Below are 18807 nucleotides of genomic sequence, written 5' to 3'. Positions count from 1 at the left end.
CTTCATGCCTGAGGCGACAATATATCATCCGCCTTCTACTTTTGGTTAGCTTTCCGAGCTGGAATCTCTTGATCACATTTCATCGTAGTCATACATACCTATCTTTCATACAAATCTTTCTCGACCGTCCGAGATCCTCTGTAGCTATCTACTAGGTAGGTACTCACACAGCTCTTATTTGGAAATATTCTAGCGCAGTACAAAACAAAATATTATCCAATCAACACTTCATTATCTTTGTTTTCATGTCTACACAGATTGTGCCGAGGATGCATGGAAAACTCGTGCAGAAAAAGAATGTCTAGTGAATCAAGAGGACGCTCGTTTTGTAGAAGCACCTCATTGCTTTACAAAATAGACAGTACAACTTGTGCCAGACCCTTTTGTGGTATCTTGTCTGGGTTGGCCTCAAAGTACCACGGGCAGCAACAACTTGAGGTCTTCAGGATCATCCGCGCTGAATAGGATGTCTCTGAAGTGGTGGAAACTGTTTAGGCCGGCATATACGTAAGATTATACAATGATTTTAGTGTCGGGGTTTTGCAATGTTGTTCGCGCAGCCAAAGAGCAAAGAGTAGATGCAAAAGTGAATGGAAGCGTACCTGTTAAGGACTATGACAGAAAGATATTTCGATTCTTGAAATGGAGGTTCAGTCAATCTTACCCATGATCATCTACACGATATTATACTGCAAGCAACTGAAGGCGGGACATGACATATGTCTAAGTGAAGAGGATACATTTGTTCCTATTATAAGCTGCTTTCAGAAGTCTAACTAGATCGGTTGAGATCAAAATCCAAAACAACTACATCTCGAATTCCATTCTCTTGTTTGTCGGTTCTTGTAAAGATGGACAGATTCTCACCTCCTCCTTCCATTTCTTGTATCTCGACTGAAGGCTCGCCGTCAAATCCTGATTCACTCCATACAAGATCAAAGGATACTTGTCCGTCCTTACTATGCACTTTCACGATACTGAGGGTAGAATCTGTATTTCCAGGCAAAGCGAGATATATGTTATTCATACTGTCAACACATATGCTTCCTCTTGAGCCAATTTCGGTAGGTTTGTTTATGCCATCAGTTGGGATAGCATTCTTTGTCCAGCCCCCTAATATCTATTAGTTCAAAGTTCTCAACATAATTTGATCAGTCTGTGACTTTACCTGTATAATCACGGTAATAAAGTATCCACTGCTGTTCGCCCGCAGAATTTTCTCTGTTCAAAACCCAAAATCCACCCTTCCGATCCACCGCTTGAGCTTCTTGGTTCAAAATCCCACTTCCCATGGGAATCTCAAAGACTCTCGCCTTGGACTGCGGCAAGATGGTGTTTTCTTTCTTTCCATCCAGTACGGCCAAGGTTGTTCCATCCGAACTTTTCCATGTCTTGCCCATATCTTCCGAAGAAGCAAAATTCAGATCAAAGTTGTTCTCGGGTCCGTTGGGTCCGGCTTGTTGTTTATGCGCATCTGTGCCTGTGGAAGCTTCGAAGAGAATGAAGTTTCGATAACACCATGACAAATAAAGACGCGAATTTCGATAATCAAGACCATTTATATATGGACTGTTAGAAACACCAGTAAGGTGTTGACCTATATATGTATAAGTGGAAGACTTTGCCGAGTAGCGGTAAAGGATATCTGATCCTAATCCTGCCCTATATTCATGTTAAATTCATGTGCAGGTGCAGTTGTATCAGAACATACATACTGGCCAATACGATATGTCAACAACAAATCATCATCCACGTTCACGAACCGAGGATAAGTGACTTCGCCCATCAGTTCATTATGTGCAATGCCAGGAAGATGATCTTGCGTTTGCGAAAACAGAGATGCATTCCATACATTGGAATCATCTGGATGTTTTTCTGAATCTATACGATTTGAAATTTTAAATCTCAATCTAATATTCCTCAGCACTGCTCAACTGTTTTCTAATACTAATAACACACCTATCACAATGATGATCAAAAGCTATATGTATACTTCCATCTCCACTACAGATACCAACAGATATCGTATTATGTCCATCATCAACCACCTGTTCATAATCATGGAAACTCAATATCTCCCACTTCGAATGCGTAGGTGAGACTTTTCTTCTACCCAGATTCATCATACAAGCGTGCGGTTTCGTAGACGTAGGGTGATCGGTATAGAATGCTACATATTGCCATCCATTAACAGTGGTAATGGCGTTTTGTTGAAAGGAATTTGCATTGATTCTATGTATTCTTTTGGGATCCGGGCCGAGAATAGAAATACTAGGTTTTGGAAGTCCCATCATGAGATAGATATCTGATTAAAGTCAAACAATTTACTTCAAGAACGACTTTGAGAATAAAAGTCCCACTGCATCGACCTTCGATACTGACATAAATCTCACAACTGAATCCACATATACATACATATATACATCCCCACCCCCATCACGATACATACATACACACACGCAATACTGATACCTATCGAAAACACGATCCTCGGCCCCGACCCCAAAACCCCATGCATGAATACTCTCCCCCTCGAGATATCCCACCAATGCCCTGTTTTTTCGCATATCAACCCCAGTCGGTTCATCACCTGCCGAAGCTTGAAAATGGTCTACCCCGCAATCCCCGGATAAACATCCCCGATAAGCGAAGGGTGCGGTTTTCCCTATTGGTGTGGATTTGGTTATCGTGGGAGGATTTTCGGGTTTCTTAAGTTTTGTTTTGATGTGGTAGGGTATGATGGGATGTGATTTGCCAGATAAGTTGTTAAGTGGTAGGGCATGATGGGGTGAGATGGGATAGGATAGAATGGGATAGGTTAGCAAGGTAGCATTGCAGTTTTGATATGGTCTCTATGCAGAGACGGGGTGGAATAGTAACTTCGCGGTGAAACGGGATATAATACTCTTGTACATCCTATCTGCTTATTCCAACTATCTCGCATTCTCACATTCTCATCTTCCTCAGAATCTCTCTGTCCTGGCCAAAATGATGTTTCCAGCCAAAGCCCCTCGCGTCAATAGAGAGATTCTCGCGTCCACCTCTCATCTAACGAATAACCGTGGTCCTTGGTGGCATGATCGAGGATTGCTCAAACTCAATCTTCTTATGATGATACCGTTGATGAGTGAATATGTGCAGGGGTATGATGCGAGTCTCATTAATAATGTGCAGCAGTTGAAGAGTTGGCAGAATGGTATTTAGCTTCCTTTCTTTTGTGTTCGCTTAGTGCGAGGCTTTGCTTTCTTTTGGAGGGGGGGCTTTATGGTGGTGATGAAGGGGGATAGTGGGTTTGAGAAGAAGAGATGTGTACAGAGGGTAGTTTTATAATTCGTGAGAGAGTTATGTTAGACTGTGTTGAAATAAGAAATATAGCTGATGAAGGAATTTAACAGAATTTCATAACCCAAAGGGCTCACTCTTGGGTATTTTGTCGGCGAGTTATTGGGTGGGAAATGTCTTGGGAGTATTCTTTATCACGCCGCTGAGCGATAGATTTGGTAGAAGAATGGCGCTGTTCTTTGGCAGTGTAGTTGCAATACTTGGGACTGCTCTTTGCACCGGGGCCATCAATGGTATGTTTGCTTCATCTTATTGATTTGCGTGCTAGAAAGAGGTGGAATATGTAGAAAGTAGAGATATGATAAAATAGAGAAAAGATATACGGCCGAGCATTGTGAAAACAAAGGCTAATGAAAACTTAGCTGGTATGTTCATTGTCGGCAGACTTCTGTTAGGGATTGGAGGAGTGGTTGTTGGAGCCATTGGACCTGTACTTGTAGCGGAACTTGCATATCCGGGTAAGCTCTCCTGAAAGGAGCCAAGTTTGATTTGATTTCGCCATGCGAGAAACTAATGCAGATAGATCACCGTGCAACCGCCACTGCCCTTTCAAACACCCAATACTCAATGGGCTCGATCATCGCTGCCTGGGTAACTTTTGGTAGGCTCTTTTGCTACAGTCTACACATAACAAGAGCAACATACTAACGACAGATAGGTACATTTCGATTGAACTCCACATGGTCATGGCGTATTCCCTCAATCTTTCAAGCTTTGCCCTCTGTCGGCCAGGCACTCGGTATTTTCTTTCTCCCCGAATCACCTCGTTGGCTTGTGAGCCAGGGTCGTGAAGATGCTGCTTTGGATGTACTGTCCAAGTATCATGCCAATGGAGATCGGGAAGATGAAGTCGTACAGTTCGAATACAGGGAGATAGTCGGAACGATCGAGTTGGAGATCTCAGCAAAGCAATCGAGGTGGAGTGAGATGTGGAGAGGTAAAGGAAACCAATGGAGAATGTTTATTATGATTGTGAGTTTCAAATCCTTTATATTGTACTTCTTCGAAGCGACACGGCAACGTTGAAAATGTGCGAAATGTACTGAATGTTGATAACAATCCATAGTTCTTTGGAATCTGTAAGCAATGGTCAGGAAATGGTGTAGTGTCCTATTACTTACATACAGTGAGCACAGCTCGAGTTCAATCTCTTTGCTAAAACTGACAACCTCCAGATGCTCGACGACGTTGGAATCACAACTACATTTCAACAAACTCTTATCACTGCAACCTCCCAAATGTTCTCCTTTGCTTGTTCTGTCGGCTTTGCGTTTCTACCCGCTAGAGTAGGTCGTCGACCCCTTTTGCTCTGGTCAATGGGTCTGATGTGGCTTGTCTTTACAATAATCACCATCCTTACTGGTGTGTTTACTCGCACTGGATCCAAATCCGCTTCGTATGCTTCGGTTGCTTTTATATATCTGTATAGCGGGGTACACAACCTGGGATGGACAGGTGCCATGATGCTTTATGTGGTTGAAATTTTGCCGTATACGTTGCGTGCCAAAGGTATTTCGCTATTTTGGTTAGTCACGGGCTTAGCGGGTGCATTCAATACCTATGTGAACCCGTTAGGTCTTGCAAGATTTGGTTGGAAGTTCTATTTTTTCTACGTGGCATGGATTGCCGTCGAATTTGTCGTGGTGTACTTTGCTTGTCCTGAAACGAAGGGAACAAGTCTGGAAGATGTGGCTTTAGTCATTGAGGGAAGCGATGCTAAAGTTAGCAAGATGAATCCAGTGAAAGAGGCGGTAATAGAGAAAGAAGGTGGAGCCATGGAGCACGTTGAGGAGAGGAGATGAAATAGTGACTGCGGAAGTATGCACTGAATATGTTGTATACCTACTATTTATACCTACTGTGTATGCTAGGTAGAGTATCTTGATGTCGATGATAGTATAGGAGATAATGCAATCACTGGCTGGATCTATTGCGCTGAAAGTCAAATTTTCAGAAGAAGGTGTTTGTCTTTCCCCAGCGATGTTGTCCCAAAAACAGCAAATTGAGAAGTCTTCTAGAAAGATGTTTTTGCAATTATATTATGAGGTAAATGAATGAGTAAGTTTGGTCGTGATAAATCATAAAGACACGAACGAAGTCTCATATTAACAGTAATTTCCCCAGTATATTGAATACCTAGGTAGGAATATAAAAGTCATGGTAATATAACAATACTTGAGTGTATCGACATAATTTGTGCTACAAAGGTGAAGTTTGAACCCTTTCTCAAATTTTCTTATACCCACTTACCTTATATCCCTCCTCACCAACATTGATTGATTATTGACCATTGAACTAGACTGCAAACCTCAACCCCAAGAAATCACCAACTTTGCGCGTACAATAAACTATCATAATCATCACCGACCTTTACCTGGATTACAATTCATCTACGAAACAGATTTTCCCCCATATTTTTGACAAGAGTTTGTTTGCCACAACGATCGTCTCTCTCCTTGATAATGGTAAGTTTCTCCACACAACCCTGACTGTCAAAGATGTCAACCAAAATAGACGAAACAAAATGATTAACATTTATAAAGGCTCCCAAGAACCTACCACCCGCAGCCAAGCAAGCAAAGATTCTGGAGTGGTTTCGAACCTCCATGGGAGTCTATTCCTTTAAAGAACTTGAGAAACTACTCCCATCTGTCGGCTCGATCAATGGCATGCTAGTGAAAGAATACATCCAAGCGCTCACAGACGAGAATTTGATTCGTGTCGAGAAAATCGGAAGTGGCAATTGGTATTGGTCATTTACCTCAGATGCCAAGAAGAGCAAAGAAAATCTGATCAATAAATTGAAGGATGAGGAAACTAAACTGTTGGCTTCTATTGCGGTGGCTGAACAAGAGGTTAAAAAGGAAATGACAAAACGTCAAGAGGACGATGAAATGCTCCTTGATGGTGGATCAGACAGACACGCTTTGATGGACGCTTATGAGGCTCTTGTGAAGGAGAACGACGCTCTTGATAAGGAATTGGATCTCTACAGTGATAACGATCCTGCTGAGATCTTTCGAAAGATGGAGGAAACAAACAAACTTAAGGAGAGCACTTTAAGATGGACCGACAACCTTGGATCACTTGAATCTTTCTTGGCCAGCTTGACGGGAGACCGAGCTCAAGCTGGAGAAATCATGTATCGAGCATGTGGTGATGACTATGCAGTCGGGGAAGGTTTGAAAGAATTAGTTGTCCCAAATTAGTGGACCCTTCTTAGCTCTACTCGCATGGACGATTTCGAGTTATCGGAATGTGATATGATGGAAATGGTATCACTGGCTTGCGATTATCGTTACTCGGTCTGGCCGGTATAGCTTCATGTTTTACGGTCGTCAGCTTTTTACGAAATATGATATGTAGGACAGTGTGATCAGATATCAAGTGGTTTGGTATGCATGGATGTAAACCGTTGATCAATCCGAACATTAACCTTAATCAATCGATTGCTTGAGAGCTGTATGTTTGTTCGTTTGTTATTTCCAAGTCGAAAACTTGATGATACGTTGATGAAACATTATTCATGTTACAGATGTGACATGTACGCAAACCCCAACATCTCCACTTGGCCACTTGAAAAACTTGCCATATCATATGCAAGTGCAGCCCAAAGCGGGAAACTACCTGGCAAGGACTAGACAAGCTTTTTTCCTAATCTTAGGCTAATCGCGATTTTCGAGGGACCAGCTGGGCAACAATCTTCAATGTCACAAATGGGACTCGGAGATTTAACCAAATTGTACCCCGCACCGAGGAATCCACCAATTAGCCCAATAGACCGATGAAGTGTCACTGTGTTGCATCAAATATATCCTCTTTCGCTTCTCGGGTGCCCTATCACCCCCTCCAACGGTTCAACCTTCGATACAAATTGCTTCATATGGCCGAGTGCATATACTCGAAAACCCGAATCCGTGATAGTGCTATGCATGATGAATAGTATACCATCGCAGGATCTCAAGCTAAGAGATGAGTTCCCGTGTGAATCGAAGGATGCCTATAGCCAGGCCAGGAAGAATCGGATCCCGCCAGAGATTGAAAAGATAATGCATTTTTGTGATTCGCAAAGTGTCAAGTAAGATGCCATCATGGATTCAGGTTGCAGTCCGAATCAACCGCCGGTATTCAGGTCCCTCACAAGACTATAAGGAATACAAGAGTACCGGTATGAGTAACAAAGCAGGCTAGCTGATGGCAAGCGACGTGGACAAAATATGGTTTGCTCGTATACGTTGATCAGTTCCTCGACGCCTAGACCAGTCCAGCCCTACTGGATTTATCCCTCTCACTGATTGTTCCGCGAGAGTTACTCGCCTGTACTGAAGAGTTACCGAAAAGCTACAATGCTACAATGGTACATTCTGTACACCCTTCATTAGTATGTTTTGACATACAAAATGGTTGGCTGACAATTGCATACACATGAAATTTGCATTGGACCGATAGTCTCCTCCCGCTTCCCGATAGACATCATCCAAAACCGATATCCCTAGAGCCGAACAAGTATGCATCGGTAGGTAGATAATGTAATGCCCTTCATTTCCACCCGTTTTTCCATTATGAACTCGAGTATTCTGCTCTTCGGTTTGTTCTTACCAGGGACACATATATCTCACCATTTTCTACGCTTCTTACCTACTGAGCATTTTCTTACGTACTACAACACCACCTCTTCCTCAAATAGCTACTCGACTCCTTTTATCCCTCAGCCTTATAACTGAAAGAAGAGTATCAGGTTGTCAGGTTTCAGCGAATACATACACGCCAATACCCACCATACATACACCACATACCACACACCACTGGCACGCCCAAACTATATCGTGGGCTGGATCATTGTGAACTGTGCGACCTAGGACCCCTGAGCAAATTCAAGCTTTCTGCAAAGCGTAAGGACCTTCTCTGGGTCCCTCTTGAACCCCTTCACATTTGTCTGGGCTACACGGCTTCCACGATTTGTACCCAATTTTATCACGAATCTTAATTAAAACATACTTTTGTTCAAACCAAAAAGAAGCTCGATTTTCGAAACCTTCTGCAACCAGATAATCTTCCTGGTATTCCAAGGTTCTTTCGCATTCTCATGAAGAAAAAAGAGTTGCATCCTGCTTGCTCTCCCCTTCAAGTCCCCTCCCCCCACCCTTCATATCAATCAATGCCTAGTACCTAGCAACTACCTAGGCACCATTCCTATACACGTACAATAATCATCGTACTTGTTATTCTGATTACCCTCACACTGCCTCATTACCCTTATCACCCTCATACTTTGCCTACCTCCCTCGCTCCCTCGTCTACCTGGTACCCTACCCTACCCACTCCCTCGGACTCGGACAATTTATGGACAGTGGTAAAACATTGACAAGTTCTAATCTGAGGAACTACTGCGAGTAACTACCTAGATACTTTCCACTGGAAAAGGTTACTAGGTGCATTTGAAATCTTTTGAGTTTTGACCGACCAAACGTTCATTCATTCATCAGTCACTCACCCATTCCTATATTCATCGAAGAAGATTGCAAATCCTGGTTGCACATCACAAATCACAAACCACAATTTCACAAAAAACCCCATACTCCCAAATCCTCCTAAGAGAGATATAGGTATAGGTTCAAGAATCTTAAGAGACCTAAAACCATTAGTCTTCCCGGATTTCCGTCTTCTATTATCAGTCAACCCATCCATCACTATTGATTGATTGCCCCAACTATCCCCCATCAACGAGACCCCCATTCGTATTTCTATTCACTATTATATTCATATTTATTTCTATATTTATTATTATTTTATGACACTATTACTATTACTATTATTTATTACTCAATTTCCTCACTCAAGGATTTGCCATGCATCTTGATTCACTTCTTATTATAACGACTTATTAGCATTGGCAACTGTCGTTGTTTCCCCCGCAGTCGCCCGGAATTTGCAGTTCTGCCAATATTCTGCGTGCGACTTTCCGTCAATTCCTTCCCAGTACTTGGCAGACACGATTTGAGACTTGGCACCGCGAACATATCATATCTTGTATTAGCATGTGCGCGAATGCCACTTCAACGACCCAGTCGTCGCCGACCGCATCGACAGGTCGCTCTCTGTTTTCTAGATTGACTGCCCCATTGAAGTCCCGAACGCGCAACCTGGCCGACTTCCATATCGAACCACTTGAACCTCATCGGCGATATGCACCGGGTGATCTGGTAAGGGGTGCCGTGGTGTTGACTGTTGTCAAACCCGTCCGGATTACGCACCTCACGGTCTGCCTCCATGGCTTCATACACGTCTACAAGAATGCCAATGGCGCGAACGAACCTCTACCAGATACAGTGACGTATGCCTCGGGCAACCCCATGAAGTCACAATACTTTGGGAATGGTTATTGCTCACTCTTCCAAGATGAAGTTACATTGTGTGGTGAAGGTAGACTTGATGCTGGAGTATATAGATTTAATTTCGAACTGGAATTTCCCACCAAGGGTATTCCTACAAGCGTCGATGTAGGCAACTTTTGAACCAAACCCCAATGCGACTTGGACTAATGAATGTGATTAGTTTGAAAGGGGAACGATATCATATCAGATCTCTTCGACGATTACCCGGCCAACTACAATAGCTGCGACCTCGATGTGCGAAAGGAAGGTTGAGCTGGTTGAGAGAGTAGATGTTGGTCCCTTGGGACCACCCCGACCTCGAACAATATCACTGGAACCCATCTCGAGACGAGCAAAGAGGAAGAAGTCCACCAAGCCAAAAGATCACCCCCCATCCCGCGAACATGCGGATACAAGATCCATTAGTGATACAACCGAAGCTACATCACCGCGGCCGGATGACTCTGTGAGCCAAGTGGACATATCTGATAATCAAATACAACCCCGAAGCCCGGCGCAAAGCGATGTCCAAAGCACTTTCAGTACAGACAGTACGATCAGTAGTAGTACTGGTCTCAGCTTTCGGTTGGGACCTGTTCCATCATCGGCATGGTCTACTCGAGATAGCCAAGGCAACAGCAGCAATTCCTTAGACGATAAAACCATTACAGCTACAATTGAACTACTCAAGTCCGGATGCTTACCAGGAGATTATCTGCCCGTCAAAATTACTGTACAGCATACCAAAGCTATCAAAAGTATGCATGGAATTATAATTACATTCTACAGACAAGGCCGGATAGATTCTTCGCCTCCTCTATCACTGTTCAAGGATATCAAAGGGAAAGAAGCTGAAAGGCTTAAGCATGAAGAGTATTATCCTAAATCTAAGACTGGCTTAGGTGGCCTGTCACTAAGTTCCGCTGGATCGACTAGTGTCTTCCGAAAAGATCTTTCGCAGACATTTGCGCCACTCATTGTTGACCCTTCCACTTTGACGTCGCACGTTACAGCATCTATCAGAGTTCCCGAGGACTGCTTTCCAACTATAAGTGGCGTGCCTGGCCAGATGGTAAACTTCAAATACCAAGTTGAAGTTGTAGTTGATCTGGGAGGGAAATTGGCCGGCCAACAACGACACGTACCACGCATTGGAACCGTTAGCCTCCCTGCTGCCTATGGAAGCACAGGTAATAGGTCAGAAGGAAATGCCAGCATGTTGGCTGCCTTTGGAGGTAGCATTGTTGATACGGATCACATTAGGCGAGAAAAGAGTGTGGTTGCCTGTGTTTTCGAAGTTATTGTTGGGACCACGGATAGTGCTCGAAATAAAGCGAGGCATGTCGGTAAACAACCAGCTGAATTCTCAAACTCGAGGCCAGTCACGCCTTCTCCAGCTCAAAATCCCATGCATGAAGAGCCTTTCGACCACGAGTATATACACCAGGAAAATGCGCAATATCCCAATCATCCTTATCAATATTACGACCCGAATTACGACGAACGATACCCTTATGAATACAATCAAAACTTTGAACATCGTTCCGATCAACACTCTATATACCCACCGCCATCACATACACAAATATACGTTCCACCACCAGACATTGAAGGACAAACAGAACTCAGTGAAAAGGAACAACTTAGGAGAGCAGAACAGAGACTGCTTCCCAGTCAGCCTCCGGATTTCCAAGCATCATCATCATCGTCATCATCGGCCGCAGCAAGGGGCAGTACCGGACCATCTGTACCTAATCCAGCCGATGAAGACCTGTACACCGCCGATGGTCTACCACCTAGTAACCCCAGACCCCTTGTTTCTCATCCAGTTGACCCGTCGAATCCGCACTTAAGCGAATCTCCACCTGCTGGCCCCTCAGCCCCCAGTCTCTCGGATCTCACACCGCATGCCTCACACACCTCGCACGCCACAGACGATAAACAGGAACTTGAACGTCAAAGACTCCTTGCTGAAGCAAGCGCGCCCTCAGAATTTCCGGAGTTGGAAGAGGAGGGCGAGAGTAGCCGACAGGGCGCTGCGGCTTCGGCACCACATGATCATGAACCTTCGGCGCCGATCTTTCACGAAGAAGACGAATATGGAAGCGGTTATGCACATCAGGATTTTGAGGGGACAAGGGGGGATGAAAGTTTACCACCGAGATATGAGAGGTGATTTGGGGATGTATGTATGTGAATAAGAGCTTTTGTACTTGTAAATACCCGGCGACAGCAAAAGGGAAGGGGGGATGAAACAGCGAGATACTGTTAGAAGCTATGCTATGCTGTGCAATCCAGATACCGAGGGGGACTTTCCAAGATAGCTGTAAGCGGACGATTTAAATGAATATATAATATCTAAAAGATTAACTACTAAGGTGGGTTACACACATTGTCTATCAATTGTCACCTGGTAAATGTGATTGTAAATGTAAATGGTCCTCCGCTATTTCTTTCTTTGGAGATAAAGATAAAGAGGGAGATGAAGATAAAGAGAGAGAGAGAGAGAGAGAGAGGGTAATCATTTATCATACAGCATCTACTTACTTACTTACTTACTTACCACACACATCCACAATTACCTACCTACCTACCTACCTACCTACCTAGGTAGCTGTGTATTCTTGTATGCATTGCTCTTGCTAATCCCACTCTGGTCGATGTGTATGATAAAAATAAAAATAAACATACGTGATTCTCATTCTGGAAGTACTATCGTGGTCAGGATGAAGATTCCAAGTGCTATTTGTAAGAGTTTAGGCTCCGGCTTATTATATACTAAATAAAAACACATTAAAAATCCTCATTTCTTCAATTTTTAAACTATATATTAATTCAATCAATTTATGAATTAAGTTTATAAAAATAATAAATAAGATTGAGAATTATTGAAATAATTCAAAAAAATAAATGAAATATTTTTAGCTATTTTTTTGATAAAATTATAGATTCTTAAAATTGAAATTGTTAAAAAATTTGAAAAAAGTGTTTTTTTTATATAGAAAAAGTGTTATATATTATAAATTTTGAAAAATTTCAACTTTAAAAATCTATAACTTTATTAATTTTTATAATTTCAAAGAACAATTTAAATCGAATATTTTTATATAATTATTTCTTATATATACAATTTTCAAATCAATTTTTTAAATAATTAAAGAATTATAAAAATAATTAATTTATATAGAAAAACAATATTTTTGCAGGGATTTTGTCATGAAAAAGGGTGGTGTACAATAAGCCGGAGCCTCAACTCTTACATTAGCCTCAAGGTTGACAATACATCCATCTCCATGGGAGATTTGAAAATGTAATTGTGCATCTAATCGATCCTTTACTGTCATCGTTTTCACTAGGCAGGAGCAAATAGAGAGAGGAGATGTTAAGGTTGTTCATTCAGAATCTTTCATTTCTTGGTTTTTAATCTAGCTAATCTCTTCTAACTCTGTCTATCTTGCAGCTCCAAGTACAGAAAGCAGAAGCAATAAACCTTCGTTTTTGCCTACCACAACAATCGATACGTATTACAGCGAGCGAACGTGCAAAATGATTTCATGGCGTGAAATTTATTTTGCGCCTCCTAACACCCCTTCCCCCGAAAAATTCAACAAACAGCGCACAGGCAGATAAATCACTACAGGCCCCCAGTTACTTTTGAGCTAATCCCTTCAACCAACGTTTGAGTTTACGAGCACTTCGTATACTCAATTTATGCCTTGAGCTTCATTGGTGGTGTACCGAGTCCGTTGCGGTTACGGAAGAAGAATACCCCCTTGCCCTCACCTTCAGCACCCTCAGATGGCTCAACCCATTGGCACCAACGAGCGCTAGACCACAAGCTCTTCAAGAATCCAAGGGATCCTCCTCGAACATCGGCTCTGTAGTGACGACCCATGATAGGCTTGATAGCTTCGGTAGCCTCATCGGCGTGGTAGAAAGGAATGGTGCTGACGTAGTGGTGAAGAACGTGGGTCTCGATGATACCGTGAAGAAGAGTGCGGCCGATAAATCCGAATTCACGGTCGATGGTGGCTGCGGCTCCACGAACATAGTTCCAGCTCTCGCCAGAGTAGTGAGGAAGAGTTGGGTCGGTGTGTTGGAGGAAGGTGATAGCAACAAGCCAGTGGTTTACCCAGAGGTATGGAATAAAGTACCAGATAGCCATGTTGTAAAATCCATATGTCTTGCTAAGCATGATAAGGACAGCGGCGGTGATGGCGATACCAAGATCACTCAACAAGATCAATTTGGCATCCTTAGCCTCATACAGAGGACTGGCAGGGTTGAAGTGACTGACGGTCCAGAAGCTGTTGACTTTACCCTTTCCACGACCTTCAGGTTGACGCTCATGGTTGTTGTGACCGGTGACGTTCGTGAACAAGTACAAAGGCCAGCCCACAAGTTGTTGTCCGATTGAGTGAATGAGAGTTGCGATTGGAGTTTCCTCGGTGAGCTCGTGAAGCTCATGGACAAACTTTCCGACGCGGGTAGCATAATCTTGACGAGTCTTTGGAACGAAAACCATATCGCGCTCCATGTTGCCAGTAGCTTTGTGGTGCTTGCCGTGGGAGATCTTCCATGAGAAGTATGGGACGAGAAGAGCAGAATGACAGATCCACCCGGTTGTGTCGTTCAAGACCTTTGAAGTTGAGAACGATTGATGACCACACTCGTGAGAGAGAACCCAGAGACCAGTACCAAACAAGCCCTGAACAACGGTATACAAAGCCCACAACACAGCGCGGACTGGAGTTGAGGGAACATTTTCTGGTGTAAGATATTTGTTGAAGAGGAAGAATGTGGTGGCTAAGCTGGCAATATCGCGAGCCACATAAGCCAAACCTCTTACTCCAGATCGCTCGTAACAATGCTTTGGAATGGCATTACGGATGTCGTTGACGGTATAATCTGGAAGCTCAAATTCGTTCCCGTAGGTGTCGATGAGTTTGCCATATGGCTTGGTGTTCTTAACATCGTCGCCTAGAGATGACATAGATGACAGAGAAGTGGACGAGGGGGATTGTCTTGGGGTATCACTGGGTGACCCTGCAGCTGTCGAGGGAGCTGATTCGGCAGTGGAAGAGGTCGCCGTTCTCTGAACGACAGTGCGCTTTGGTAGAGCAGTGGTGGAGGCCATTGTGTTGTAATTTTTGTATACTCGAATATTGAGAGAAAAAGAATGAGAATTCGTAGGAAATTATCACTTTGATAGTCGAGCCAGTAGTGAGTGACAAGCTTGTAGCAGTGTGAAGTGAATCGACCAAATTTGTTGAGGTTTGGTGGGATGAAATTAAAGGAGCCTCAACGAGAAATTCTAGGAGTACTTTGTTAGTTTCCGAACGCTTTCTCATTGAGTAACATGATATAGGAATATACTTACAAACTTTTGTACACACTCGTCAAGATGTGTATTAAGTTTTGTAAAGAGGTTGAAGAGAGGTCGAATTGAAGGAAGGAGGTTGGACTTATAAGAGGGAAGAGGGGGTGTGGTGTAAGAAAAGGAATGGAGGGATGAATTAAGTGAGTGGTGAGTGGTGAGTGGTGAGTGGAGAGAGTGGTGGAGTAAGTAGATACCTAGTGAGGAATTGAAGGGATGTTCAACAAGTCGCTTGGCCCTAAAAGTTTAAAGAAGAAGAAGAAGAAGAAGAGAGAAAAAGACGATGAAGTATTTCCCCGTAGCGCCTTCTTATTAACTCTTATTTAATTGACTGACTGCAAAAGAATTACAGATTGTGACCAAAGGTACGGGAAAGAGCCAAGAAGGGACCAGCATATAAATTGGGCTGATCTAGAGTAAGTCACTAGAAAATATTTAGGAGCAGTAGGAGCAGTAGGAGCAGTAGGAGCAGTAGGAGCAGTAGGAGGAGTAGGAGGAGTCTAATAAAGTGTAATATATACTTAAAACTAGATTCACACAAAGTATATACAATATCTCTCTACATCGTAGGCATGGAGCAGTCATAGCAAAAGATCAATTATCATGATTTGATTGCCACCACGCACCCACCCACTCACCCACTAGAACAACTCGTCAAGACATGGGAAAGGGGGTCTGAAGATCTTATCATGATATTTGGGCTATCATATGGTGGGATTTATTATTGTAATCTCTCTCAATTTGCAGAACCCTTCTTTTGTTGTTGAATTTCAGTGGAGAATGATAGATGTCCGAGTTTGGCACCAGTTTGTTGTTCAGGTGTATCAAAGCGAATGCCGAAGACAACGAGTTGACTACAGAGATGATAATCAAAGATTGCAGATTGCTCAATAAGATGATAGATAATACATGGTAATCATGCCCAACTTTTCTTCCTCCTTCCAAGTTCCCCGCCCCTCATCTTGTCCCTCCTTCAGAGTCCTTCTTCGATCACGGACATTCCGATTGACTTGGAGCTCACGCCACCCATCTCTCGGTTCCGTCGTGGAGAACCCTTGACAGGTAGACGTAGACCGTTTCAAAGTGCTCTAGCCTCTAGGATATGAAGGTTGCTCGAAGAGACAGAGACAGAGAGAATTCATTCTGTGGGGACACGAACACGATGAGTTGTTTGTCTAAGGTTAGGTATTTCCTCACTCACCGCTAGAGTCCTTTTGGAGAATGCACAATCAATGGCAGTTGGAACCTTGGAAAGTGGCACAGTGGCTCAACCAGCTCAGCGTAGAAGGCTTCCAAGGTGGATGGAGTGGAGGTAGGCACAAACATTCATTCAGCTTGTGTCAGAAAAGCCCAGATAAATCCATGTGCACCCGTGTGTATATCTAGATACCAGAGGTCTATCTGTTATGTGTCGATTTCAGCGTGCTTCTAATATGCACAAAAAGTGCCATCTGCCTACCAAACCTTTCTAGGAATGAGCTCCAGAACAAGGGGAGGTGGTCAGCCAGCTTCAATTTCACTTGATAACTACTGATAATATGGAACGGGCAAAAGAATGAATATTATGAATATATGGCCTTCGTACAATATACAAATGGAAAGGCTGTTTTGATGTTACCATTGACCAATCACATCATCATCATACAGAGTTCCCCTTGTATTATCATGCATGGCATCCCTAGCATTCTTAGCATTCTCAAGCGTGCAGAAAAGGGCTCGAGACTAAACCCAATCCGTCAACTTACCCGAAAAGATTTCCCCAACAATTTTGAGGCCCCATGGATTCTATTTTTTTTTGTTGGGGCTTAAAAACGAATGATCGCTACAAGGGTCGAGGGGGTCGAGGGGGTCGAAGAGATCGAATTATCCATCCCACGCCATACCGTGCCATACACCATGCCATACCAATCATACCATCATACCATATCCCGAAAGTCTTGTTTCCTTCCTTAGTAAACCACCTAAACCTCCCCGGACTTGGATGCATCCAATTGTGCCATCACTCACCAATTTACCCAAGCCTCGGTCATCTTCTGTCGCAATACTCTACGAGAAAGTAGACGAGGGGAGCTGATAGAAGCATGTGCAAATGTGCAAATGTGCAAAATCCCTCCCGTGCCTGATCTGCGGTTACAGACTCAAAGGAGCCATTTGGAATCTCTCGAAACAAAATCCATATCTTTGGCTGGTTAGACAAGCCCCCTGAGTTAGAATTTCGGCTATCATTCATCTTGAGAGATATCCACATCACCGCGAATCTTTTTTTGCCACTCATCAATTTTTGGGTCTGGCATTGTGGAGTTTACATGCTATCAAAACGTTGGATGGCAAATGATTTAAGAAAGAACCATTCCATACGTGTTTCACTAACGCTATCACGCATGGAGTTGGCTTCAAGCTGGCGTTTACAGCTTGTATCAAAGCTTAGAGTTTTCAACAGGACGGCTACATTCGCTCGATAGGCAGTATGGTGTAGGATTCTTGGAAATCGATTCGATTAAATTGCACGTGCTAAATTATCAAGTGCGGTTCAAGAGATACATCTCGAAGTAAATCTCAAGATCCTCAATTCACACAAGTCTTCAACACATGAACTACTCGAGTAATAAGTAGGTATACAATTCCTGAATCTCACCCAAGATTCACCAAAGGTGCTTTTTCAATTTGCGAAAGAGGGGGCATATAATTGCACAATTCTACAATATTTTGAAACGCCCATTCCCATGCAGTCATTCCCAATGCGATGTTTGTACAACAAGTAGTCTTCCTACGAGGCTGACATCGCGCCAAATAATCTTCATTATCATATCTATTTTGGCCACTTCTTCCATCCACGACCATGACCTCTCTGCGATATTTATTAGTAGCCGCACGTGAATTTGGTTCAATAAAGGAAGACAAACCTCTTTCCATGTCTGTATCATCTGTGGCATCTCCAACATAGCCTTTCTTCTCTTCTCCAATCTGTTGCACGCCGTGAATTAGTAAATGTATCAAAGAATGCAAGACCAAAGCCTCAACCAATTCATAAAATGCGATATCAAAACATACCTCGACTTCAATGTTCTCTCGGATTCCTTTCCCTTGACTCTCTGTCCAACACCAGTACCCTTTACCCTCAGTCCATTCTCCATCCTCTTGCGTAATTTCTCCTCCGTACTCTTCACAGAGATTGGTAAAAGTTCCTCTACTCCATGTTGCCTTGCAAGTTTGCACAAATCTGCCTGTCGTCTGAGAGAAAACACTGGATCATGCCATTTCCCAGTAACCGGGTGCTTATGAGGCCTGAACGGCGATGTTGCCTCTGTAATTGCTGGGTGTGTAGGTTGATCCAAAGTTTCCTCGGTCTTCAAGGTAGCCTTGCTAACAGCCTCTGATGTCGCCGCATCTGAAGTTGTGTTGACAGCGTTGGCCTGCGGGAGAATGGCTTGAGGTGGATAACGGGCGAAAAATCTCTGCAGCTGCGGTGGCAGCGATTGCGCAAGCTTCACATATTGAACGGGCTTCAGCATCTTGATTGTCGCAAAAGGCTGAGATTTCGAGATGTTGTTGATGTCGAAATAAAATTCATGAAATTGGTGATTATGTAAGCTGGAGCCTTTTGGTTGCCTCGACTCTTCAGCCTTGTCTTCAATGTTCAATGTTTAAAAGTTATTTTATATTGCGCCAATTCTTTCGCAGATTTGAATCCTCGGAAGTTTGTACAGCTCTAGA

At 43.2% G+C, this 18807-nt stretch overlaps 6 protein-coding genes across 6 annotated transcripts; 3 read left to right on the top strand and 3 right to left on the bottom strand.

Moving 5' to 3' along the window:
- Window positions 1-772: 772 nt before the first annotated feature.
- EAF01_000072 (uncharacterized protein) lies at window positions 773-2291 on the bottom strand (the record flags this gene model as incomplete). The annotated part of the gene is made up of 4 exons (XM_038908322.1): window positions 773-1113; window positions 1169-1662; window positions 1716-1910; window positions 1960-2291. The coding sequence occupies 4 exons, from the start codon at window positions 2289-2291 to the stop codon at window positions 773-775; spliced, it is 1362 nt and encodes a 453-aa protein (XP_038775228.1).
- A 697-nt stretch (window positions 2292-2988) lies between these two features.
- EAF01_000071 (uncharacterized protein) lies at window positions 2989-5144 on the top strand (the record flags this gene model as incomplete). The annotated part of the gene is made up of 7 exons (XM_038908321.1): window positions 2989-3196; window positions 3396-3575; window positions 3705-3800; window positions 3866-3943; window positions 4001-4314; window positions 4409-4468; window positions 4518-5144. 7 exons carry the CDS (start codon window positions 2989-2991, stop codon window positions 5142-5144), a joined length of 1563 nt encoding a protein of 520 aa, XP_038775227.1.
- Window positions 5145-5804: 660 nt separating this feature from the next.
- EAF01_000070 (uncharacterized protein) lies at window positions 5805-6551 on the top strand (the record flags this gene model as incomplete). Its single annotated transcript, XM_038908320.1, has 2 exons — window positions 5805-5807; window positions 5886-6551. The coding sequence occupies 2 exons, from the start codon at window positions 5805-5807 to the stop codon at window positions 6549-6551; spliced, it is 669 nt and encodes a 222-aa protein (XP_038775226.1).
- Window positions 6552-8605: 2054 nt separating this feature from the next.
- EAF01_000069 (uncharacterized protein) lies at window positions 8606-12075 on the top strand. The gene is made up of 2 exons (XM_038908319.1): window positions 8606-9842; window positions 9898-12075. Exons 1-2 carry the CDS (start codon window positions 9381-9383, stop codon window positions 11890-11892), a joined length of 2457 nt encoding a protein of 818 aa, XP_038775225.1. The 5' UTR covers window positions 8606-9380; the 3' UTR covers window positions 11893-12075.
- Window positions 12076-13425: 1350 nt separating this feature from the next.
- On the bottom strand, window positions 13426-14853 carry EAF01_000068 (uncharacterized protein; the record flags this gene model as incomplete). Its single annotated transcript, XM_038908318.1, has 1 exon — window positions 13426-14853. The coding sequence occupies one exon, from the start codon at window positions 14851-14853 to the stop codon at window positions 13426-13428; it is 1428 nt and encodes a 475-aa protein (XP_038775224.1).
- A 1870-nt stretch (window positions 14854-16723) lies between these two features.
- EAF01_000067 (uncharacterized protein) lies at window positions 16724-18605 on the bottom strand (the record flags this gene model as incomplete). Its single annotated transcript, XM_038908317.1, has 3 exons — window positions 16724-17941; window positions 17997-18057; window positions 18145-18605. The coding sequence occupies 3 exons, from the start codon at window positions 18603-18605 to the stop codon at window positions 17903-17905; spliced, it is 561 nt and encodes a 186-aa protein (XP_038775223.1). The 3' UTR covers window positions 16724-17902.
- Between the last annotated feature and the right edge of the window lie 202 nt (window positions 18606-18807).

The sequence above is a fragment of the Botrytis porri genome, assembly GCF_014898465.1.
Source record: "Botrytis porri strain MUCL 3234 chromosome Unknown BPOR_001, whole genome shotgun sequence".
In the NCBI taxonomy this organism is placed as follows: Eukaryota; Fungi; Ascomycota; class Leotiomycetes; order Helotiales; family Sclerotiniaceae; genus Botrytis; species Botrytis porri.
Note: the sequence above shows the minus strand (reverse complement) of the source record. Positions and strands in the feature narration are given on the sequence as shown.